Source organism: Amyelois transitella, chromosome 3, assembly GCF_032362555.1.
Source record: "Amyelois transitella isolate CPQ chromosome 3, ilAmyTran1.1, whole genome shotgun sequence".
Classification (NCBI taxonomy): Eukaryota; Metazoa; Arthropoda; class Insecta; order Lepidoptera; family Pyralidae; genus Amyelois; species Amyelois transitella.
The window spans coordinates 1477938-1504157 of NC_083506.1; the positions used below are offsets into that span (position 1 = coordinate 1477938).

Consider the following 26220-nt stretch of genomic DNA (forward strand, 5'->3'; position numbering starts at 1 on the left):
ATAGTCTTGAAGACTTGCATACCGGACAAAAAGTCGGAAAGTAGATCCCAGGCTCCGAAGCATAGATATATACTTAGATAGATAGATAGCTGCGGGTGAGAACAGCAATAATATTAGAGAACTTTTATAATACTCTATATTACACGCATCATCGCAGTTGATTTAATACTGTCTTTTCTATTTCCCGTGGGAATTACAGGACATCTTCCTACGACTTGGTGGGATAGGGTTTTTCTACACTAAGACACTAGTAACGCAATAGTTTCCTATTATACCTAGCTTTGGCTAACCTTATATCTTGGCTAACTATTTATTTTCTTTAAAAAAAGTATAGGGCCGGCCTGGCTGGTTGTTCCTTATAACACAGAATCTTCTTTTCCTACGGAAGCGAAAAAGTAAATAAAATGCACATACATTATGTATACATTTAAATATGTATTTATTTAATTAAATATGACTTCATACATATCACGAGTATACAAACAATATGTATTTAATAGAATCCAGTTACATGAATTATGTACAACGTACATTAAGATGTCTTCTGATCTGATCTCAATTCTATCATCAAGTCAAAGATTCTTGAAAAGACGGAAAGTGACAATTTCCCCTATGAAAATGCCCTTTCAATAAGTAAAATAAAATAAAAGCAATCTTGCAATAGATATTGCTCTCATAAATTTACGATTTCCAAAACAAGAGGTAGGCACTTAACTCACCAAGTATTTAATGATCGAAGTTGTTAGTATTAACTGTACATTGTTTTGTGTGCATTTTAATATTCTCACTTGTTTATTGTTCTCTGTGTTCCACTTGATACAAATACAGATATATCCACATTTTAAACATTAATATCCGATAAAACAAAAATTTCGGAAAAATATTACAGCACATACAAAATGGCGTTCGCACCAAAATGTCTTTACAATAAACATGCGCCTGTCACAAAAGAAAGGCAATGTTACGCCGGCACATATTGCCTACATTAACTCCTATTATATCTGTTGCCCCAGCCTCGACGATGGTCGTCCTTGTATTCGTCCATATTGCGTTTGCGCGCCAACTCTTCTGGATCATCCTCCTCTTCCAGTTGCTCCTGGTGTTAGGAAAAACATTTAATTAACAAATAAAAACATAGTACAGTCAACAACACATCGAATTACTCAAATTGGCTTCTATTACAGCGCCATAGAGTTCCATGTAGAGTAACTTTTAATGCGGTACATAACAGACGCTTTTTTTATCTTTCTTCGTTTGGTATGTACGTGGTCATAGACAGACCCAGGGTCCTCCCCACCTCAATAAAGGAGCAAACATAAATACCAGAATTATTACTAAATAGTATAAAACAAAGTCGCTTCCCGCCCTTTGTATGTATGTATTTAGCCTTAGGTCTTTAAAACTACACAACGGAAATTTTAATCAGATTTTTTTATTATTGATAGAGTGATTCAATAGGAAGGTCTCTATGAAAGTATAAATGCTCCCGTGCAAAGCTGGGTCGGCTCGCTACTAGTGACCAGTCCCGGTTTTGCACGTTTTTTTTATTTATTTTTTACGAATTTTTATAAAAATCACAATGACACCATACCTTCTGTATTTTGTCAGCTTCGTCCCCGTCGGTCTCAGCGTTCTGTAGAGTGGTGTGCGGGATGTTGGAGCTGTTGCCGCCGGGAAATCTATAAAAAAAATAAGGACTAATTTTTTTACAAGAATTTATTAAAATTTAGAATCCTTATCTAACACTAATTGATTATTGTAAGACTTCCTATTCTTGTTTTTAATGTGCGCTGCCTCTTTGATTCTGGATTTTCCTTTTTATTTTGATTGACTAGAAGAAATCCCAATTGGGATAAGTAGATATATAGATAGATAACTCATTTATTTGATTTGCTATAAACAATTTACAATTTCATAATATGGAATACAAATTAATTAGGGTGTGAGTTGCAGCAATACAAAAAGGTCACAACTCAACGAATTTATTGCTATAGAACAATACGCTAATTTAAGTCCGCTATAGTACATATTCTTGTCAATCCAATGACTGTTTTATATTTAGTTATATCTCTATTTATGTGAAATAAAGAATTCACAAACAAACTAACTTGCTGGTTTGGTAGCAAAGAAAAAATAAAGTGTGCTGTCTTTTCTCATCCTACGTACATTGCATGAATCTTGAAATAATAAAACTGTTCAGCATACATACAATCATGTCTATATACTATGCAGAGTAGAATGGTCCGACAGTCTTGAAAAAACTGATAGGCCACGTTCAGCTATTTGGCTTAATGATAGAATTGAGATTGAAATAGTGACAGGTTGCTAGCCCATCGCCTAAAAAAATCACAAGTTTATAAGCCTATCGCATAGTCACCTTTTACGACATCCATAGGAAACAGATGGAGTGGTCCTATTCTTTTTTTTAGTGGTGCCAGGAACCACACGGCACATTTCAATGTCCTGGTTTCATGAAACAACAAACTCACTGTTACGAACTCCTTAGAGTGTTCCGAACTCCTTTGTAAAGGACAAACATTTTGTAATTTAAAATAAGAAAAATAAATGACAGTCTATTTTGAGCGTGCATCATCTTTTCTTTAGCAAAAGCAAAATATTTTATTATTTTCCATACTCGTGCCGTGTGGTTCCCGGCACCAATACAAAAAGAATAGGACCACTCCATCTCTTTCCCATGGATGTCGTACAAGGCGACTAAGGGATAGGCTTATAAAATTGCGATCCTTTTTTTAGGCGATAGGCTAGCAACCTGTCACTATTTGGATCTGAATTCCATCATTAAGCCGAGCAGCTGAATGTGGCCAGGTAAGTGATATAGACGTGACTATATGTATGTATGTATGTTTTCCATACTCACATTCCCTCCCTGACCCTCTGATCGTAGAACTCCTCTACTGTCATGGCGGGTATGGACGGGTAGCCGAGCCCGAACACCGCCTTCTGAACGGCGTCCTTGGTGATGATGACCGGCTTCAGTGGGGGCGGCCGGGGCCTGTCTGTGTGCGGTTTAGGTTCTAAAAGCAAGAGAAAAAAAAAAATTAAAGACTACAAAAGTACAAATGTATCTTGTAAACACGTTCAAATGTGCAACAGGACCACTCCATCTCTTTCCCATGGATGTCGTAAAAGGCGACTAAGGGATAGGCTTAAACCTGTAACTATTTGAATCTCAATTCTATCATTAAGCCAAACAGCTTAACGTGGCCTATCAGTCTTTTTAAGACTGTTGGCTCTGTCTACCCCGCAAGGGATATGGACGTGATTATATGTATGTATAAGATATTTTGTTGCTGAAGTTTAGCCGGCAGCATAGGCGGCCAGAGGGCATCGTGGTGACGCCGGCGACCTCGTGATGCCTTCAAAATGGCAAAAAGGGCGCACAGAGGGGTTTTAGCATGTATATGGCGGCATAGTGGGTGCCGGGAGTCCAACACTGTCCTGGGAGTCCCACAGTCTCCCAGGGGATCTTTCATAAAAGGGATTTCCCCTACAATAACAAAAAAAAGTCAAAGTAATTGGGAAACAATACACGCAAGGTTCTGCAGCCTTTCAACTAAACACATGAACTGTCAGGTTAAACAAAGATACATTCATTCTAGGTTAATATTTTTAGTATAATGTTACCTCCAGCATGTTTCTCCATATACTCCAATATCGGCCTCTCCTGCTCGATGCTGGCCAGTTCATCAAGAGCCTCGTTCACATAGTTCAGCAATAGTGTGGTGAAGTATTGTCGTTTGGTCTCGTCATCTACGTTGTATGACGTCATCGCTTTGGAGAGCGTGCTCAGTTTATCTTTCAACTCCTTCTGCTCTTTGTACCTTTTGATTTTAGCTTCCCTTGTCATAACCTGTAACGTTAAAATAGTTTCTATTAAAAATACTGTTCTGGTGACTTCATTTGGTTATTGGAACTTAAAAGATATATTAAGTAAATAATGCTTAATGTTAGTTTACTCCAAGTGAGGGACTTTCTTGTTGCCTGTCTCTCACAATCATAAAATATGTAACAAATGGTTGTACCATGCCTTTATTTCATTTTGTTGTAAGACTGTGAAGAACAAATAAAGATTTTATGCTTCATATGCTTTACTGTATGTTCTTAGGAACATCAAATTTAATAAAAATTGTGAAAAGTAGTTATTTATATACCATAGTTGCTATTTTGGCCTGTTCGCTCTGCACTCTGCTGATGGTGCCTTCACCGTTAGCGCTGGGTTGGGGCACCTCAACATCTGTCACGCCATAGTCCTTGCACCTCTGGAGGAAGTCTCTGAAATCAAATTTTAAAGATGATCGACACCTTTAGTATAAGTTCTCTGGTTTTTTGTTTGTATTGGAACATAAATATTTCAATAAAAAATAAATAAAACTCTTTTGTCAAGAAATTTCAATTGCACATTTATATTTTTGGTGTATAGATGTCGCCACAGTATTGGGTTTGAAAGGATAAATAAGATCTCTAAAAACACTTACGGATTCAATAGCTATTTCCAAACAGAGATACAAAATCTAAAGCTGGACATAAATCATACTTTGGGTATTATATAACAGATTATCTTATCTTTTACTTATAGTTTTGAAAAAAATTAAAATTGATTGATCATTTTTCTTTGATTATTAATTTTCCCCGAAATGCCGATTGGGATAAGTCCACCATTGTACATATTCTTCTTAATCCAATGACTGTTTTGTGCATACATACATACATACATATGATCACGTCTATATCCCTTGCGGGGTAGACAGAGCCAACAGTCTTGAAAAGACTGAATGGCCACGTTCAGCTATTTGGCTTAATGATAGAACCGAGATTCAAATAGTGACAGGTTGCTAGCCCATCGCCTAAAAGAGGAATCCTAAGTTTATAAGCCTATCCCTTAGTCGCCTTTTACGACATCCATGGGAAAGAGATGGAGTGGTCCTATTCTTTTTTGTAATAGTGCCGGGAACCACACGGCACTGTTTTGTGATTTGTTTTATTTCTTTTTTTGTGCAATAAAGAGTTTACAAGCAAACTTTGGTATATACTTTCTAACTGGAGTACATACCTAAAATAAATTTCAGCAACATCAATAATTTCCTTCCGATGCTGGCTGCACAGCTTCAAAGTGAGCGTCCCCAGCAAAGCAGGTAGCAAGAGGTACTGCAGTGTCTCAGTGGGCAGCTCTTCCAGGCTCTCGTTCTTGCTGAACAGCCCCAACATGGACACCATGTTTGTAGCCTTCTCGAACTTCGATATCGCTGCTTTTATACTGGTCTGTAATGGCAATAATCAAAAACTTGGCCTGTGTTAAGGTTGTTTTAATCATGATTGGAGAAAAAACAAAACCGTAACCATAACCGTACCAAAATAAACGAACGTCATAATAAGCAAAACTTGGTATTGCCTACGCTTGGCTCAGAACATATCTGTGCCACCTCGCCTTGATAAGTTTACGCGAGGTGGTCCAAGTATCTCCTGAGCCGTGTGTACCTGAACCGGGTCGCTGTTAGTGGCTTCTTTTCCATTTTCAATGGTGTCAAACAATTTCATAGCATCGTCGAAAATTTGTTTTAAAGGTTCTCGATCGTCTGTAGATTGACCCGCTTCGTTTTGAGACATATTTTTTGTAAAACTACTCGCAAGAACTCGCTAGAATTGCTAGAAATAGATAGAATAACCAGCAAAACAACTCTGTTTTCGTTTTATTATAGACTGACACTCTCATCTGACACTGACTGATTGGATGACATTTTGACAATGACTTTAAATAAAATTATGTAATGTAAAAGCCAAGGCAAACAAAGGCAATTATCAGTGTAACTAACTATAACTATATAATATACTAATCATGAAAGATATATAAGCACTTATATTACACAAGGCACAAGAGGCCGCCCGCGATAAATGTATCTATTTTCTATAAGGAATCAATTGCGTGGGAACTTCAGGATAAAAAGTAGTCTATATGTTATTCTGGGTCTTCAGTAACAAACATCCACACATACATACAAACTTTCACATTCATGTTATTAGTAGGACAGTCCACGAATGGTTTAAAAGCTAAAGAAAGACGCAGTGGTTCCACTTCCTCATCACTCGGCTAAACACCCCAAACTACCTACCTATTACATTGGTGTCTGTTTCATATCCATCAGACATCAGACCATGCAAATGATGTAAGTAAAGAAGGCTAGGCTAAAAACATGTCATCAAAAAAGCTATCGAGTCGATACTCCTCACATGACGCGGCCCTACGCACGTCAGCCTCCGACCTCCGATGCCCCCAGTGGAGCAAGAGAGTTCGCCAGGGCAGCACGTACAACCAAGTCTCGTGTAAGTACATTGATTTACTTCGTAAGCACCGGCCCGTAACGTGGGCGGCCTTCGTGCCGTATCACATGAAGATCTTTGTTTTTGTCCATTGAAATTGCGATGTTGACATTTATTATGCAGTTATTCAGAGTTTCAACAATTTGGGAAGTCGTTATGTTTTGATTATGCGAAACTTTACACAGTTTGGCTATTTTACCTTGTTATGCTCATGAGTCTATTACCTAAATGTTGATGTATGCGCTCTTTTTATACTGAATACTCTTTACCTGTAAGTGTTTGGAACTTTTTTCCTTTATGAAACTTACTAATAGGTAAACCTATTAAGTTCATGAGATTTCGATAGTGTCACTTGTCCCCTGGGTTTACTAGGACAAAATCGTTACAGTTAATTGTTTGGCTAGTTGAAGTGATGCCATTATAGTAAAATTATACAATTATCAAAATAATAACCATTAAGATTTTTAATTTTGTGAGTGAACCTAATAGGTACTTAAATTGACTCTGTCTGTATTAAGCGACAAAAAAACATACTTACTTAAGAGTATCGTTACATTTTAAACGAATCCACTATTCTTCTAGAGACGGTTAATCTCTCGTTAAACTTTTAAGATTCCCCCTAAACAGGGCTCCATACAAGCCTTTTTTTGAACAAAAAAAGTACCTACCTACTGAAGTTGAACTAACATAAAACAATAACTCCCAGTTTAACAAAGTCTTCCTGGCTGGATTCATGTAGGTACTTACATCGAAATCAAGCAGTGACTCAAACCCAAGAATGAGCAAGCCGCGTTATTCTCGACAACGTAATTATTTCCGACAGTTCATCTCACCAGTACTAAGTATATATATTCTGCAATTATTAAAATTTCCATATATCCATAAGGCATGGGTGGATCACAGTACCTATGTAACTGGAGGTAAATATCACGGGTCAAACTTGATGCGATGAGTCTTTGTAAGAACAAGACAAATGGCACTGATCCACCATCTTGATAAAATAACCCGTGGACCGATTGTCTTTTTCGAAACTTTTTACTCTGTCTACCCCGTAAGGGATAAAAACGTAATATGAATTAACGATCTTCAGATCACTTTATAGTCGGTCCTAGTGTCGGACGAAGTCGCGGGCGGCCTCTAGTACTATTTATATTTCTTTACCAGAAATATTTAGGTAAGTAGACGAAATAAATAAATGCTTGGAATGGTATCTACAATCCTCTAAAAGACAAAACAAATTCGCGTTAGCTGGATTGACTCGTTTTGAGCGAGTAAAACTCGCACTAATCCCTCAATTCTAATTTTCCGAAAAACGCGCTTAATAAACTCGTTAGAACAACTCCCCGCTTAGCTTCTTATCACAATATCTGTAATAATAACTAGTCTGTAATAATAATACCCGTATCAGAAGCTTCTGGATGAATTGATTGATAATAATACAGTGACATTATCATATAGAGCAGGCAATATACGTCGGAAATATTTATTCCGGATTTCGCAACAATTTCCCACTAACAATCTACAGACTTATGAAGACAGCGCGAGTCATTTACCAGGAGAAAGAAAACAAACTGTTACGAGGAATCACGATAATAAATATAACGAACTGGCTACAAAATTATAATTATTCAAAGGAATGGGCAATGATTCTATTTCTTGATTTCCTTACCGCACCATTAAGCAGAAATAATAAAAAATGAAATCTCGAATTAACGTACCTATGAGATGACAAATACCTGGGTGACCGAGCGGTGCTCGGTGGACGTCATAAAAACCATAAAAAATAATAAAAACATGGCAATAACTTTTGTAGGTGGCGCTTAATTCTTGCGTGTAGGTGGCGCTTCCTTTGCACGGGTATGTGGCGTATTCGCGCGGCCGCAACAGCATAGCTGTTGATAAAAATACGTATTTTTTTGTAGGTAACTTTTAAAATAAAACCAAAGAACAAATATTACATTCTTAAGCGACTAAAGAGGGTTTCCACTCAGCATTTGCATGTGTACTAATTAGGGTTACAATATAGGCTGATTTTCAGTGGAACCTTGTATAGAAAAGGCTTTGGCTTTTAATATGAAATCAGTGTAAGATTGGTACGGCCCGATGACAAATTAATAGCTCAACAATTCTGGAAAATTCTGGCGGGAAACGGCTGCCACCGGCGACCGCAGGATGGCGGCTATTACACTGATTGTCGTCACAGCAGTCCAGATTACACAATGGCTGTTTAATTCGAGAATTGTCGAGAATGGCCTCGGACTAGCCCGTTTCATTAAGTATAGATAATGTTATATCATTTTCATTAGCTAAATCATTGATTTACCTAGCGCTCACCAATGCAAACAAGCAATTACCAACGCTGTTCATCCATTGAAATGTTAAAAAAACAAAAAGCACTTATGTCTTTATCATTATGCACTCTTTAAAATACCTACCAACTCATAGTACCTACCTATACAAGTACAAAATATGTTCTTTTTTGTAAATTGTACAATCCCTACATAGTATCAATTTGTGGGACTGTGCTCAAAAGGCTGGCAACATTATTTTAAAATAACAACGAAAATCGTTATTTACATACTTATTTCGAAAATCTTGATCGAAAATTTCGATCTATCTTGTCCCTTGTCGTTATTATTACTTGAGATAAAAATCAAATACTGTATTAGGTATTTAATTATGGTTAGGTAGGTACTCCTAGTACATCCTACTAATATTATAAATGCGAAAGTTTGTATGTCAGTATGGACGTTACTCTTTCACGCAAAAACTACTGAACCGATGAAATTTGGTATGTGGGTAGCTAAAGACCCAGAATAACACATAGGCTACTTTTTATCCCAGAGTTCCCGTGGGACTGATAGGGTTTCCATGCGGACGAAGTCGCGGGCGGCCTCTAGCTTTACATTTGAAGAAAATCAAAAATTGGTTACAGAACACACAGTATCACAAACTTCTAAAATAAAAAAATAATATTATTGACCTCATGCCAATTAAGTACCTACTCTATCTCAATCTCGCATGTTTACAACGACACCTTACAAGTTTATACAACGAACGAATTCACATGTGTTCGCAAATGTTTACAGTTTAATTATCTTTACGATCATAATCAGTCGAGTAATCGATACATCGTGCTGTTTATTTACAGTAATGATTGGCCCAGGAGCCTTCAGCCAGTTGTTAATCATCACAAATATTGTAAATCTTTTTTTAAATATGCTTACTATCGACACTGTTAACTCTGTCTACCCCGCAATGGATATAGACGTATTTACGACGTACGAATTGTATGTACAGTCCATCCAATCCCTGAGACTATCTCTACATAAATATATACTACAATAGTATGTATCTTCTTTTAGGCGATGGGCTATCAACCAGGCACTATTTGAATCTCAATTCTATCATTAAACCTTACAGCGAAACGTGGCCTTTCAGTCTTTCAAGACTGCTGGCTCTGTCTAATAATCTCATAAAATCTATAATGTATAAGGGATATACGAATGAATGAATGTTTATCTTAAGGTCCATGCCCTTAATTGATCTACTTCTATTTTTTTTACAGAAACATCATGGGGTTCTAAATACAAACGAGAATGGCGCGAATTTTGACACTGTTTATCAACTTGGCGGTAATTTCCTTCACCTACGGATTCAATGGGGACAGTTTCGAGTTGGAATGTCCCGACGAGTGCGACTGCCACTATTTCCGAATCAACTGGGTGACAGACTGCTCCGAGAGCAATCTCACTGAGGTGCCTTACGAGGAGTTGAGCATGAGCGTGTATATACTGGATTTGAACGGCAACAATATAACGACGCTCAAGGCTTTCCCGCCTGATATCAAGATGAGGCGACTGCAGATCGCCGAGAACAGGCTCACGAGGGTCGACAGAGAAGCCTTCAAGGGTTTGGAGTATCTCATCGATGTGGACCTCTCTGGGAATAACATTACTTACGTGGATCCCGAAGCATTCCTGTAAGTAGTTACTGAGTTTATTCCGTGCACCAATATAAAAAATAATACATCCATTCCATCTCTTTCAAATGGATGTTGTAAAAGGCGACTAAGGGATAGGTTTATAAACTTGGCATTCTTCTTTTAGGCGATGGGCAAGCAACCTGTCACTATTTGAATCTCAATTCTATCATTGAGCCTAACAGCTGAACGTGGCCATTCAGTCTTTCAAGACTGCTGGCTCTGTTGAACCCTTGAGGGATATAGACGTGATTATATGGATGAATGAATAAACTTTAAATTATACTTTACAAGGCTCTTATGTATATGTTATAATTTTAAATTCTGCTTTGTTTTTTGAGGTTTGTAAGTAGTTAGTCAAATTTAAAAAAGAAACCATTAACTGCGATGTTGATTTGAATATAAAAAAATATTCAAGCCAAATTACACAGTAGACGAGTAGTAAAGATACTACTAGTCTACTGCGTAATTTGGCTCGAACTTGACCGTCACTTTTACTGAAACATCGATTGCGACGACCGTGCCAGAATTTTATGGCTTCATAAAATTATAACTACTTAGTGGTAATTGAACCGAAACTTTGTAATAATAGAATGTCTGGCACCAAAGAAATCGTTAATTAATTTGCCAAATAAATTGAATTATGAAATTCTTCGCGACGTGCGTTTATTGTTGTGAGCCACTGAGTCACGTTCGCGTGAAGATCGTGAAATGACAACAAAAGTTTCCTAATAAAAGTAAATCGCATTTTCTTAAAATTCAATTAAACTTTTATTTAAATGCGATTTACCTCATGTCATATACGTACCTACTTACTAAGGATATGAATAACAAATTAGAAAAAGAACTTATTGAAATGATTATAATTTTATGATTCGACTAAGTACAAATGAATAACACCATTGTTACGAGTTGTAAATGATAATTGACGATCATTTTTGTTATGGTTATGTTCAATCGATCACGGCGCCTGTCAAATACCTCCTGCCATGATTATTAAATGATTCATTCTTACTACGTTTCACATTAGGCTTATTTTCCCACAGAACGGTCATTGTTTGCGAACAAACACATCATTTATCCGAAGGCACAAAAGCGGATGATAAAATTGTTCCAATTACTTTTGAACTTGTTGACCACCGTCAGGACCACGGCAAATTGACTCCACTCGTAATGCCAATATTAGATAATGGTCACACAACGAATGCAAATTGAATTCAGCGCCTAAATGTCAATTTTCATAGGACTGCTATACGTTGGGATAGGCTAGACGCAATAAGGAAGTACAGCGTTCGCTTAGCGTTTTACAACTTGATTCTAGATCCAAATGCAGCTATTTATAGTGCATTAAGTACCGTAATTTTGCATAACGATATAGCAGACAAACATTCTGCTTTAGAAATGCGATTGAAGAGTAAGGTATATAACTAATGACACATTGTAAATAGCAATTAAAATCAACCTATTAGCCCTAACTAAATGGAGAAACAAAATAATATCATCCAAGCTGAGTAAATAAAAATATTTTATCGCATGATCTTTAATTTTCAGAGATTCACGAGGACTCCTGAATGTTGAGCTACAGAACAACCCAATCAGCGTAGTCGAAGGCCCATTCCTGGTCTCACCCACTCTGCAGTTCCTCGACCTTAGCTCTTGCAACCTGTCTACCATCAACACTCAATTCTTCGACAACATTACGGCGCTCACCACCGTCGATCTCTCCAACAACCCACTCAACACTTTGGACGCAGGAATCTTTGATGTGTTAACAAGTTTAGATACGTTAAAACTTAATGACTGTAAACTTACTTCTATAAATGAAAATATTTTTTCAACGCTAAGCAACTTGAAAAATCTTGAATTAGCGGGTAACCAACTTACCGATACTGACTGGACGGAGTTGCTTGGCAAACTGACCAGGCTTCAATACTTGAACATTAGAAAGACGGGTATAACATCACTTTCTGAAGATACATTCTCTAATTGCACTAACCTGGTCACACTTATTTTAGCTGACAATGAATTACGCGACTTGGATGTCGCAGCTACATTAGTTAACAGTGTCAATAATTTAGAGTTATTAGATCTATCGAACTGTAAGATACAGGGCCCTATTGCAGGCGAAGCGTTTGCCAACGCAACTAGGCTAAAAAGTCTTTATCTTTCTGGTAATCCATTGTTTGCTCCAGATTTACAAGAAGCATTAGCTCCTCTGCCAAAATTAGAACGGCTCTTCTTAAGTAATTGTGGTTTACGAAACCTTCCAGACAATTTCAACGTTTTTGATAATCTACAAGAGCTGGATATATCACACAATCCGCTTGTTAATGTTTTCACTAAATTACTAGCCCCGTTGGAACACTTGGAATATCTTAACATGGGATACAGTAATCTATCTTACATAGGGCCTGACAGTTTCTCAAAAATGACATCGATGAAAAGACTTGTTCTATCCGGGAATGATCTCTTATCACTAGAAGCCGGTCTTTTCGGAAACTTGACTCAATTAACAACGTTGGAACTCGAATTTTGTGGATTGAAAAGACCATTGAATGCGAACGCGTTCTTCAAGAATTTAACCTATATGGATTTACGTGAAATCAGGCTTGGTGGAAATCCTCTGGTCATTCCAGCAGCAGGGCCAGTCTTTCCTAAACAACTGTCGCAAGTAACAAAACTTGATCTTAGTAACTGTAACATTACAAGCCTCAATTCAGATGCTTTCAAGAATACAGAAAATATTACGGAGCTGAATTTAGCAGGAAATAGAATTAAATCTGTAGACGGTAGCTTGGAATTTTTGGACCGATTACGCCAGCTAGAGAGGCTCGATTTGAGCAATAATAATTTAACAACGATCGACCCTCAAGTGTTCGTCAACAATCCTAAAATACATTCTTTGAACTTAATTGGCAATCCATTTGTTTGCAATTGCAAGATTGCTGAAATGTGGGACTGGGCGAATATGATAAAAGGTAACTTAGAAGTTCTAATCGGTGCCAAGAGTGCTGAAAAAGATATCGTCGTGAAGGGCAATAAGAAAAAGAAGCATCTGTTTTGTCATTACAATGAAACCCAGTTGCGCAATTTGACTCTAGCCGTTAACAAGACAGTTCCTGGTAGGAGGCCATTCATGAAGCCTAGAGAATTGACGTTCGCTAACAGAACTTGGGCCAAATACGTGAGAGAATCGGGCTGCGAGCCAGTGGTGAAGATATTGCGACCTGTAGCGCTCGTCGCTGATCTGTTTGATGCTCACGATGGTCACATGTCTGCAGGAGCTGTAGTGCTGCTTATGCTAGCTTTGGCTTTAGGTGTTATGACTCTCGCAATGACGATAAGATTATTCAGACGCCAGAAAAGAACAGAAGTGGACACAGAGACAAATAGAAAAGTGAGATAGCAAAAAATGAAAACAAATTAAAGTTGCATGAAGAATTTTAAGTGAAATCGTTAATCGAAACCCAAGGCCGCTTAGGCGAGGTTGTAAAATTAATGGTTATATATTGTTTCTACTAAGTATAAAGTTTTTTATATTTTCACCCAGTGACGTATTTAAAATAATACTATAAGGATTTAGTGTTTAAACAATTACATTAGATTTGGTTAGCTAGTCTTACACAATAATTAATTAGTTTAGTTAAACTTAATTTGAAGGTGTAACTTTCAAATAAATACACTGTGTAATTAATTTAATCCTATCAGTATTCATAGGTACCTAAGTTCACCGAACCAGCAGCGTCCCCAAAAGTGATAATAAACTGTAAATATCTGACATTTGTTATTTAATTTTCCGCTCAGATTTTCTCATTTTAGTTATTCCCTTTCAGATATTTTATCATTCATTAATATAATCACGTCTATATCCCTTGCGGAGTAGAATGCCTGCAGTCTTGAAAGACTGAAAGGACACGATCAGCTGTTAGGCTTGATGATAGAATTGAGACTCTACTAATAACACATATTTCCTTGAGCTCTTCTCCTCGCCAGAAGGCGATGACGCAATAGAGACCAAAAGCTAAGAAAACAATAAAACATGTATTTTTCTACGCTAAATAAATTCAATAAAAGCGTGTCAAAAACTGATGCAAATGATTGCGTGACCGACTGACCAAGTGGATGCCTGTCTATTTCCTCGGAGTCGGTCATCTATGAAGTAGTTTAATTATTGCCTTTCCATCGACACGTAATGAAATGTGGAAGTTACTTCCGAACAATATACTGTTCATAAGGTAAATTTACCAATATGACAAACAAAGCAAAATCTTTTAACCAAGCCATAAATAAAATTGGTCTCTCGTTGATGCAATAGTTTTATTGTAAAAACAATATAGATCTATTAAATTTTCACGGTTCAGGCGATACAAAAAAGTAAATCATGTTTTTTGCTACAGATTTTGAAAATTGTATTTCCTCAGTATTGCAGAACAAAATGTCTGTATCCGCTCGCTTGCAAAGAGCATGCTAAATCAGAACTTTTTGCTGCCACGCTTACTGATTTCGATAACCACCTTTTTATTTCTATGGATCACAAATTGGGTACAAAAAAATGTCGTCACGTAATATATCTTATAGATAGGGAAAGTGGTGTTGCGCAAGAAGCTAACATCTTGAGAAAAACTCAATTGAAATAATACACCTTTAGAAAACTATACTTTATTACAACAGACGCTTAATACTACATGACAACTAACCATAACGATGTAATAAATACCTATACTTATGTATCTAGTATCAACTAGCATCACCGCCTGCCGTTCTAGTTTTCTTAATATACCAGTTTTCTTTGTAGACTTTTTTCCTCAACGCTGGCTTCTCACTTTCAGGACTATCGTTACTCGCCATCGCCGATAGCTCACTATCGAGGAGACGCGGTAATGCTATAGGTTCAAAGCCGTATTGGAATTGTGGTTCTACGAAGTTTGTTTTCCTCGTGTAACTTTGGTAGGGGCGAGAGGAAAACGCCGAACTGTCACGGGGATTTTGCTTTTTAAATGTATAAGTAAATTTTGGAGGAGCAGCCTTATATCTTGCGAAAAATGAAGTCTTTTTTGGTTCTGGGTCAGTCACATACACATAGGAAGGAGAAACAATATACTTTTCTTTTTCCTTTTGTTTATTTTCTCCACCGAAGTATTTCTCCGGTTTATAACTGTCGTATAATTTAAAATATTCCTGTTTTTTCTTGTGGCGATCTCTCAAACTAGTCGGCTTGTTTACAGCGTAATCCAAAAAGTAATCCTCCTTATTGTTTTCATTGGCGTCTTTATAAGTCAATCGCGCGGATTTTGGAAATTCATCTCCTTGCGCTTGGTACTGTTCAAAGGGACGATGGTCAAAACTAAAACCCTCATTGTGCGATTCACCATAACTATCAGGACTATAGATATCTTTTTCTATATCTTCAGGTTTCTTGTGAAAAGCTGGAAAACCAAATGCCGCATTTTTGTAGGCTTTCTCGAAATCTTCCTCGTTGTTTTCTTCACGTTCCAGCATTTCAGCTACCATTTTTTCTCTATGAGAATGCATTTCATTGGGCGATTCTTCTTGAATAATAATGTGCTTAGATTTTTCGCGAACTATAGGGCCCTGTTGAGGTCCATATGATTCCTGATGCGTCTGATGATTTTGACGTGGCTGCTGGCTAACAAAATCTTCATTGCTGTCGTTAGATGTATAAGGGTGAGCTGAAGGATGTGGATTTTGCCCTTCTCGCTGGATATGTTGATTAGGATCAACTTTTATGGCGGCTGAATTAGGATTTGGCAGTAATTTGATATCTTCTTCATATTCATGTGTTATAGGCCGTAATTCTTCTTGATAAATAACTGGTACTTTTATTGGTTGTTGATTGCGATGAGATGGTCTTTCATGTTCATGTGAAGACTGCTGCACATGATGAGGTCTTTGATCATAATGAGGTTTTTGAGCATGCCTCTCGCTATGATATTCTTCTTGCGGCCGTTGTCTATGTTCGACCTCTAGTGGCCTTTGATAATATTGCACCTCATGATGTACAGGCCTTGGCTGTTCATGATATTCATGATGATTTTGTTCCCTCGAGGATTCCCTATTATTTTCATGATACTGAGAAGGTGAATGTGGCGGTCGGTCATCGTCTGATACCTCAGCTGAACTTGATTCATCTGATTCTCTTTGAGGAGGTGATTGTGGAGGACCATCGCTACTTTCTTCGCTTTCTTTTTGTTCCTCCGGTTTAAAGTTATATATCAGTTGTTTAGGCTGTTCATTAATTTGATGCTGCACCTGTTTGAAATCACCGGGATTTTTTGAGTTGTGGATGATACTGTAAACCACAGGCTCTTTTTGCACAATGTTGCCGTAACTATAACTCACAGGGTCTTTCTCTTCTTTATGATCGTAACTGTAGCTTACAGGATCCTTCTTTGTCTCTTTATTGTATTTCACAGTTTTTTCCTTATAAGTTTCCCTATAGTTAGGCTTATTTATTTCGTACGAAAGTTCTGGACCCTCATTTGGATTACCTTCATAAGTTGCTTCTACAGGTACCTTTGTGTGAGTATTGTCAATTTCGTGTACATTTGGTTTCTTCGATTTCTTTTTTGGTTTAGCCTTTGGTCGTCCTTTAATTACTTCTACGTCACCTTGTATTTTATGCCCACTATTATTTTTCTTTTGTTTGTGAAATTCGGGTAATTTCTTGTATGTTGCTTGATTTATTTTAGGTAAATATTGTGCAATCTGAGGAACAACAGGTGAAGGATTGTCGAATGTCAAAGGTTCCAACAATGTTAGGTCTAATAGAGGAATGGGTGGATTTGTGTCTATCTGTACAACAGTTTTTTTGCCGTTAACGATTGTTGTGTATGTTTGCGTATCAGGACTCGCTTTTATTTGAGATTGTTCATGAATAATCTCCTGTTTCACATTTTTCGTGTTGGCTACTGGAACGTTTCCATATGTAGTGAAAGGCTTCTCTTCTAAACGTTGAAATTTAGGTTCACTTTGGTAATTACCGTACTTTTGTGCCGAATGTGTATCCGCGTACACGGCTTGATTACTACTTGACTGCTGCTGCGGCGACTGCAACTGTTGCTGTTGGGGTTGAGATTGCGGAGCTGGAGGCGCCAAGCTTCTTATATTTTGAGCATACACCACAGGATGTGACGAACCGGAGAAACGACTTAGAGGAGTCGGAGAAGCTGCTTGCACTGTCGGTATTCTGAACGGAGTTCCCAACGTAAACTGTGTTCCGAATGGTTTGAATTGGTAGTTAGGAGCCGCAACAGTTAATGGTTTCGTTAAATGCGCGGGTAATTCTTGTAATTGGACGAACTGTTGAGGGATCGCGGCCCTGTATGAAGCCGAATAGGGACTACCCACAAAACGATTTCCATATGAGTCCTTCAAGTAAGCGTTGGAGTTATGCAGAACTACTTCTTCCTTGACCGGGATAACGCGCGACGCGGCCGGTAGAAGCCCGGATGCAAATGCGGGGAAGCGGTAGGAGACAGCTGGGTAGGGCACTGCGCTCGCGTACACACCAACGGGCACATTGCCGTAGAGTCGTGGAGCACTTTCTTCACTCACATTGTCTTTAATGACTAAACTTTGAGTAGTCTGCTCTGCCTCTCCTAACGATTCACTGAACTTCAGCCAGCATAGAACCACCAATAACGCCTGTGAACAAAACACTCGATTTAGTTTAAGTATCTATCTACTGATTGATCCTGGATACGGATCTTGTAAATTCTTAAGTGTATATCACACACAATACACATACATAATATATTTACATACATAAAATCACGTCACTCTGCCGGAGGGGTAGGGAGAGACAATATATCTGGCATAAACAAATAAACAAACTTTATAACATCTTAATATCGATTCATGGAAATTGATTGGAGATATCTTGGTACCTATTTGGGAAATAAAAGGCAATATTTACCTGTCTCCCCATTGTGGGCTACGTCGGAGACAGTGGGAGGCGCACTGAGCGGCGCGGCGCCCCGATTCGCTTATATATTATCCACGGAAGGTGCCGCTACGCAAAGCCCGCCGACTTTACAGACACCATTATATCATCTCAAATCACAGTTATTTATTTTACTTTTCAGTAGCAGTCAATCACTGAATGAATTAAATAAACAAATTGCTTCCGGCCGGTTCCTTCGGCAAAGAATGTGGACAATAAAGTTATATCACCATCGAAATGATCGTAATAGGCGAAAATTTTTTAATTGATAATTTTTTTGGTCATTTATTACACCTCTCTATATAAACCAATTCCATGCCGATTACATTTCTAGCTATCGTCGTCAATTTCAAAAGGAACAGTTTAAAAATCTTGCTTTAAAATAATAAAAATAAACAAACAGATGAGAAATAAAAAATATCTTTTCATAATTATCAAACCGTCGAAGAAAATTCTGCTTATAAATACTATTGTTTATAAACCGGTCCTAAAGTTATACGATTCTGAAACACACGAGTTGCAAACTCGCAAAGCAAAATGGATTTTCACGGTAGATGGAATAGGTTTACCGCCAAAGACGTTGCAACGTTGATCATGGCGTCAGATTGCGGGATTTCGACAAAGGAAAATCAATTGCAAATCCATTCATTAATTGATACTTCAAAGATACCGTTATTTTTTTTGTTTTGTTGCGGCAGAAATCTGTGAAAAATAAACAAAAAATATTTTATGTATGTTTATTTTATCCTTAATATAAATCGGAATTATACTTAAATTCAAAAGATTTCTAAACTATGAAAGCACTTTCGTTGAATCAATAAAAAAAAAATTCTGAGCCAGCTACCAAAATAATTATTATGATTGTGCATGTTCAACTCTTTGAGTATCTAAGTTCAACTCTTCGAGGGACAAATTAAAAAATATTGCCTATTACCTAACGTCTGTCTCAAAAATTTTATTTTTCAAATTGTATTTTCATTAGAATTTCTTTTCATTATTGGCGATTTGCAGAATAATGTAAAAATATACCTACTTGTGTTTAAATCGACATATTTTAACTTAAGACATGTCTACAACAGATTAATTACTGCAATTGATCATAGGTAATGTAACCGAGTTGTTCACTTAGCTGCTAATAATTAGAAGTAACAGTTGACATCACTTCGCACTTCATACCTTGCTAACTTTCTTAGCTCGGTCACAGTCGGAAAATATTGTTAGTTCTCTTCACGACAACCCTGACTCCTCCACCTCCACCGTCTAAACTTAAAGTCTACTTTTCGTAACAATGTTTATTAAACCCAATACTTTCCCGTAGGTACTTTCAAATAGGACTCCATATCTTTCCCCTGAACCTCTTATAAACTTGGGATTCCTCTTCTAGGCGATGGTCAAGCAACCTGTCACTATATGAATCTCAATTCCATCATAAAGTCATACTAAACGTGGCCTTTAAGTCTTTGCAAAACTGTTGGCTCTATCTACGCTGCAAGGGATATACTCGTATACGTGACTATGTTATCATTCAAATTATTAGAGTACTGATGTAATATAAATAGCTAAAATTTTAATTGGACCGAAAAATGTGGAGAATAAAGTCTGTAGATGGACCCCGGATCCCGAAGTCCGAAGCATTTCGTTGGGAGTTCAACCTGGATAAGGTCTAGTACTTATACCTACCAAAAATAGTGCCCAACATCAGGATTTAAAGGAGCCATAGGTACCTACATTGTAAAGTTAGTGTCGACCACAAAAAAACATCTTGACAATTCGGAAGTTTCTCTTAGGAACCCTAAAATGAGCATACATAATTTATCACTGCAACAGAAACGCTACTAAAAATAGCTTGCATTGCGACGGGAGGCGTTACTGATGGCATTGCGCAGTATATTTCTTGACAGCAGCAGGTTATAAAGGGCGTGAAAAGATTTAAGAGTCAGCCCGACCGCAACTACGTACCTGAAAATCGTTTTACAAATCCTGTGTGTTCTCTTATTAATGGATATCAAATATCTTTACTCTTCTTGAATTGTTTTTGGACTTTGAAATTGTAGCCAGTATTTCTCCACGCCAGTATCTATCCTCCTGACTTTAGTCCCAGTTGCATCCTCACGTCTCTGGAGAGGGGCCCAGGGTATGCCTTTGACCATGGATCATTGACTGCAGGTATTAACCCCGTTTTATAAGATCCAGAAAATAATTTGAATGGCCATAATTTGAATTAGTAGGTAAGTTCACCTATTGTAAAGTTTTAAATAAATAAATAATATGTTAACCTACCAATTTCAAAACATCGACGTTAGTGTGGTATTATAATTTGCGTTTTGTGGTGCCCATGCACTTTACACCGGGGTCATGCCAAAACACGGTTTATAGGCCGCTATGCCAAGGAAACGAAGTTTATAAGCCGATGAAATATTACGATAAAAGTAACCGCGGAAGATATTCTTTTGTCAGTGACCATATAAAGATCGAATAACTTCGCGTGTAAAGATACCAAGACACGCATAGTAAAGTTTATAAACATACAAATCAGTGAAACGTCTATAAGTATAGATATTTCACGGATTTACCCATTTGACGCAGTACAGCTACAATTAAGGGAAAAGATGAATTTGTTTATACTTTAACTAAGTACTTTAGTGTAAGATATATTATAGACGTCAACCAATGTTGTGAAATCAAAAGATATGAAGTGAAAGATGTGATGTTTGAACAGTCCCATAACATTGAAAAAAAAATTAATATTTGAATTGAATTTGTATCACGCCTCTTTCCCGTTGGGGTAACAGACTACTTCTTACCAATTGCCACGATCCTTAGAGCACGGTGGTTGCATGTACATATATTCTCTTAACCACCGAAAACAAAAAGGAATTGTGCTTTTCTAAAATGCTAAGTTTAAACTCTAACCGTACAATCGTTTTAGACCATATTTTGTGCCAGGAATGCGTAGTATCGAATAATATTGCAATATCAAATAGATATAAAGATAATTGACCGCAAAACTGTCAACCGGGCGTACCTAAGTATTGCTAAATCCTCAATTATGGTTACATCGAATAGTAATTTGCTGCACGCTCAAATAGCATCGGTCTGTGCAAACTTCATTTTGTCACCTAACTCGCGACCGAACCGAAAGATAAATAGATACCTTAAAAGCAATCGCTAAAATCTAAATTACCGTGTGCCGCGTGGCTCCCGGCACCAATACAAAAAAGAATAGGACCACTCCATATCTTTCCCATGGATGTCGTAAAAGGCGACTAAGGGATAGGCTAACAAACTTGGGATTCTTTTTTAGGCGATGGGCTAGCAACCTGTCACTAGTTGAATCTCAATTCTATCGTTAAGCCGAATAGCTGAACCTGGCCATTCAGTCTTTTCAAGACTGTTGGCTCTGTCTACCCCGCAAGGGATATAGACGTTACCATATGTATGTATGTATCTAAATTACATAAGGTATATCTACATATAAAATATTTAAATAAAGATACCCACATTCTTCCTCCTGGCTATAGTCCCGGTTGCATCCTCTCCACTCTGGAGAGGAGCCCGGGATGTGCCTGTGACCTTGGATCCTGGACCGGGTGGGATTCGAACCGGTGCCTTTGTACGCAACACTCGTTTTAACCGGATTCCTAAGAGATTCGACTACCGACGCTCTGTTTAAAGTTTGATGAGATGCTGATACCCATTCTGGCAACAAAAATGGAAATTACCATTAAACCAGAATACCTGTCTATATTGTTCTGATTGCTATGGGTACCATTTCGATAAATTTTTGATTTCCAATTTCAGAGTCATTGTTTTGCCAAATAAAAATCCTAAGTTATTAATGTAATTAATTTATTAAAAAACAATATTTACAATGTTATTTCTCTATTAAATATATTGGCATGCATTCACATGTCCTTTGACTATTCTAACTTAAGCATAACAATTATAAAATTAATGCATTAGTACCACACATTCATTTAAAATAAAATAAAATTGAAAGTACTTGCAACTTTAAAAAAAAAACTGTATTATGCACCATATATAATAACTGCCATCCAGGTGAACGTTTCAGTCTTTTCGATACTACTTTCTTCTTATACATTTTTACGAATGTTTTGTTTGTGTGTTTCTTCACGCCCAAAATTAAGGGTAAATACGAAACAATAATGTAACTTGTATATAAATATAAACTTGTATATTGTAGATTTCTGATATCATGATCACAATAAATAGTGTAGACTTCAGAGTTACTTTTTAATGTCATTTAGATTATAAAGTCATAAAGATGAGGTAGATGCCTTATTTATCAGATAATTTTCACAGGCCCGGTAACAGTTACCATTTTTTATTTGAAATGTCCTTACAATTTAAAAAATAATGTTTATAATGAAATACATTCAAAAGTAATTTATCATCAAAATATATAAAGAAACATGTCAAGGAAAAAAACTGTTGAGTCACATACATTCACCCAAGCACAATCACTTCAGCGTCTTCCATACAAACCAAGAAATATCAAATTAACATTATGCAGATCTGATAATATCATTATTGAAGTTCGAAAAAACACATATTAAAACTAAAACACTCCTAATGATCACCTAGCCTATTAAAAACGTTCCTAGTTATAGTGAAATTATTAGCATTCTTTGTACCTAACCTAGCCTTGACTCCCTCCGGTTCGGGCATAGACAATCTCCTCTCCGGCTTGTTGAACACTACGCCTGTTTTTGGCGCGAAAGCCTTTGTTTTATTGACAACACTTTGATTAGATTCAATTTCTTTGTACTGCACTTGGTTAGAGAACTTCACTGATTTCGATTTCGGTAACGCCAATTTTTCTTTGGCGCTTAGCGGCGTTTCGTCCGCTCTCATGGTGCACCCGACGGCTATTTTCCGTTCATTCTTCGTTGTGGTGACTGTTACTACTTTCTTGACTACTGCTGTACTTTTCAGTATGCCTTCGTACTTCAGCGCGTCTTTAGGGACGGGTATGACAGAGTCCTGCGGTTTCGCGGCGGGCTTGGAGCCGAGCCGCTCGTATATCGGCTTGACGGAGGCTTTCGCTGGCGCGGCTTTGGGTAGCTCAGAGTTACCGAGCCGAGAAAATACTGTGGTTTTGTTTGAAGTTGCTGTAATGAAAGAAAAAGTAATTTATTTGAGGGAAATCAACGTGGTATTTAAGTTAGTTTAACTATTGTTTATATGAAGCAATGTTAATGAATAAATAACCAATCTGTTTATCTTATATTATATAGAAGTTTAAAGTATTAATTAAATAAATATATCCAGGTCAGATTACACAGATTGAGTCTTCAGAGTTAGTTCGAAACTTTTGTTAGGAGATACTAATACCAACCAAATGTATTACAAATACCAACCTTCTTTCACAGTAAGCTGCGGGGGGGACGCGAAGCGTATTAGACGAGACTTCTTAATGTTGCTGTCATGTGATTGGATCCTAAAGAAAAAAAATGTGTTTGTCATTGCCATTTTAAATAAAGTAATTTTCCGATATTCTTTACCTTTGCAAATCTCATGGGAATAGTAGTTTTTCCGAAATAAAAGATGAAATATAAGTACCCTATTTTACACTTGAAGATCTCTGTAGGAAAATTTGACAAATTGGTAAGTAAATGCTTTATTGTTTACTTAATGTACTCCATTACAAATATAAAACAGTAGAACAATACAAAGGCGGGCTTATCCCTAAGTGGGATCTCTTCCAACCAACCTGACATTAAGAGGATCGCATACAAAATTGAGGCGGGAGTGAACAACAGTCGAATAGTTTTTGCGTTTATTATAGGTATGCATGTATTACAAAGTCTAAATTAAGAATATATCGACTTACCCAGTGTCTGCAAGTTTCCTCTTGGCTTGTGGTGCGGAATTACTCTGTGAGGGGGAGCTGGGAGACTGCCGCGTGTAGTGCTCCAACATGCGGGAGGCCGCTGGATACACAAATGTTATTTATAACAAAAATTATTTAACAACACTACTAAAAACTGTAAGACTCTGGAATGCCTTACCCAGAGACCTCAGATGGATAACCAACAGGCATAATTAATGATACATACATACATACATATGTTCACGTCTATATCCCTTGCGGGGTAGACAGAGCCAGAATCTTGAAAGGACTGAATGGCCATGCTCAGCTATTTGACTTAATGATAGAATTGAGATTCAAATAGTGACAGGTTGCTAGCCCATTGCCTAAAAAAGAATCGCAAGTTTGCAAGCCCATCCCTTAGTCGCCTTTTACGACATCCATGGGAAAGAGATGGAGTGGTCCTATTCTTTTTTGTATTGGTACCGGAACCACACGGGAGATCTCTGAGGTCTGATTAAAATTACATTTTCTCTTCTTCTGAAAGCAAATGGCGGAATGATTCATCATCTCCTACACATGTCAATAATATTTATGTATATTCTTATTTATGTATGTCTATGAATAAAACATGAGTTTTTTTTTCACTCCTTAATTTGACACCAGATTATTTATCTGTTTGCTATTTTCTTAGGGAAACCCTGTAATTCAGTAAGTGATGTATCCAATTTTGAAAATAAATCTATTCTATTCTATTAAACGACGCAGTTTAGAGTGCCACCGTCCGACAACTAGGGACTGGTGTCGGTGGCACGCTGCACGGGCACTAAGGCTATCTACAAACACAAACCTGGTACTGTGTGGTAACCTGCCAATCCTATATTTATTCATTTGCGAGCTTATTAAAAACAAAGTAATTTACAAATCTCCACTTTAAAGCAATAAGATGACACATAAGAACCAATTAAATATAGGGACTGTTTCAACATTTTGTTGGGATGTTGAGAATCAAAGGGCATAGACAATAGAAAGCAATTTTTTCACACTAGCTCACAAACACTTACGTGAGGATGGCTGTGCGACTGTGGCTCTGCCGGTGACTGCGGCGACGGGCACTTTCGGGGCTGCCGTGCTGAGAACCCTGTCTCGGGCTGTGTTCTCGTGGACTTGTTTGGCATGTCTGAAAAATAATAATAAATTTATAAGCCCTTATTCCGATTTTCATTGCAATTGTTAAAACTTCATTCTATAATTTGTGTTTTGCGTGTATTCTTCTGATAATGTGTTTGCCAGTCGGCAAAGGCCTCCTTTAATCGTTCCCATTCTGGTTTTTGCCTGCTACACTACATCGTGTCCTACCAGCAACCTGTCTTGTGTAGATAAGCTTGAAAAGATTGAAAGGCCATATTAAGGAACATATTAAGATATATGATAATTAGGCAATAAATGATTGAGTATGGATTATAAGAACTTACGGATAAAATATTGTATACATACCTTAGAATTGCAATGACATCACCCATTCGTGTAATGCCCATGTCTCGAAGATATTCCTTGTTGAGGTCCAGAAGCATATCATTCTGGATTCGGTTCTCCGTAAACGTTAGGGCATATGTAGCACTGACGTCCGACGGAATGCCAGCTGCGGTGAAAAAGCTAACCCACATCCCTGTTTGGGCAAAAACTTGAATTAAAATGATACATAACATCATATTTGAATGATATTTTATGACACAAATGGCTAAAATAAAAAGATAATTTTGGTGCAAAACAACCTTGAGACAAGTCGTTTATTTTCGCTTACCAGTTAAATGAGAATCCATTTTATTTAATCCACTCATTATACGTTATGGTATCAAAGCTAAAATATCAAATTTTAGCTTTTTCAACAAAATTTTATACAAGATGTGCAAAATCCTAAAATAAATTTAATCTATATCGTGTACCGACATTAGATTTTTTCACCACAAACTAAACAGAGATAATATTTTTTCACTTCGTAAATCCGTTTTGACATTGATTGACAGCTAATTCACAAAAACTTCAGTGTTGCTAACAGTTGTTCATGACAACGCGGTAAGCGTTCATTATAATCTTGATAATAAA

General features: G+C 37.2%; 4 protein-coding genes across 4 annotated transcripts; 1 reads left to right on the forward strand and 3 right to left on the reverse strand.

Annotated features, from left to right (window-relative positions):
• Positions 1-472: 472 nt before the first annotated feature.
• LOC106136072 (immunoglobulin-binding protein 1) lies at positions 473-5740 on the reverse strand. Its single transcript, XM_060952103.1, has 7 exons — positions 5497-5740; positions 5072-5280; positions 4173-4293; positions 3646-3871; positions 2879-3035; positions 1592-1679; positions 473-1096 (listed from the first exon to the last, which is right to left on the reverse strand). Exons 1-7 carry the CDS (start codon positions 5623-5625, stop codon positions 986-988), a joined length of 1041 nt encoding a protein of 346 aa, XP_060808086.1. The 5' UTR covers positions 5626-5740; the 3' UTR covers positions 473-985.
• Positions 5741-6263: 523 nt separating this feature from the next.
• Positions 6264-14096, forward strand: LOC106136106 (carboxypeptidase N subunit 2). Its single transcript, XM_013336555.2, has 3 exons — positions 6264-6339; positions 9905-10318; positions 11870-14096. Exons 2-3 carry the CDS (start codon positions 9936-9938, stop codon positions 13722-13724), a joined length of 2238 nt encoding a protein of 745 aa, XP_013192009.2. The 5' UTR covers positions 6264-6339; positions 9905-9935; the 3' UTR covers positions 13725-14096.
• Positions 14097-15055: 959 nt separating this feature from the next.
• Positions 15056-18266, reverse strand: LOC106136063 (uncharacterized). Its single transcript, XM_013336500.2, has 2 exons — positions 18255-18266; positions 15056-17983 (listed from the first exon to the last, which is right to left on the reverse strand). The coding sequence occupies exons 1-2, from the start codon at positions 18264-18266 to the stop codon at positions 15056-15058; spliced, it is 2940 nt and encodes a 979-aa protein (XP_013191954.2).
• A 3870-nt stretch (positions 18267-22136) lies between these two features.
• On the reverse strand, positions 22137-26104 carry LOC106136073 (uncharacterized protein C19orf47 homolog). Its single transcript, XM_013336510.2, has 6 exons — positions 25919-26104; positions 25612-25783; positions 25179-25294; positions 24136-24235; positions 23663-23742; positions 22137-23413 (listed from the first exon to the last, which is right to left on the reverse strand). The coding sequence occupies exons 1-6, from the start codon at positions 25953-25955 to the stop codon at positions 22872-22874; spliced, it is 1047 nt and encodes a 348-aa protein (XP_013191964.2). The 5' UTR covers positions 25956-26104; the 3' UTR covers positions 22137-22871.
• Between the last annotated feature and the right edge of the window lie 116 nt (positions 26105-26220).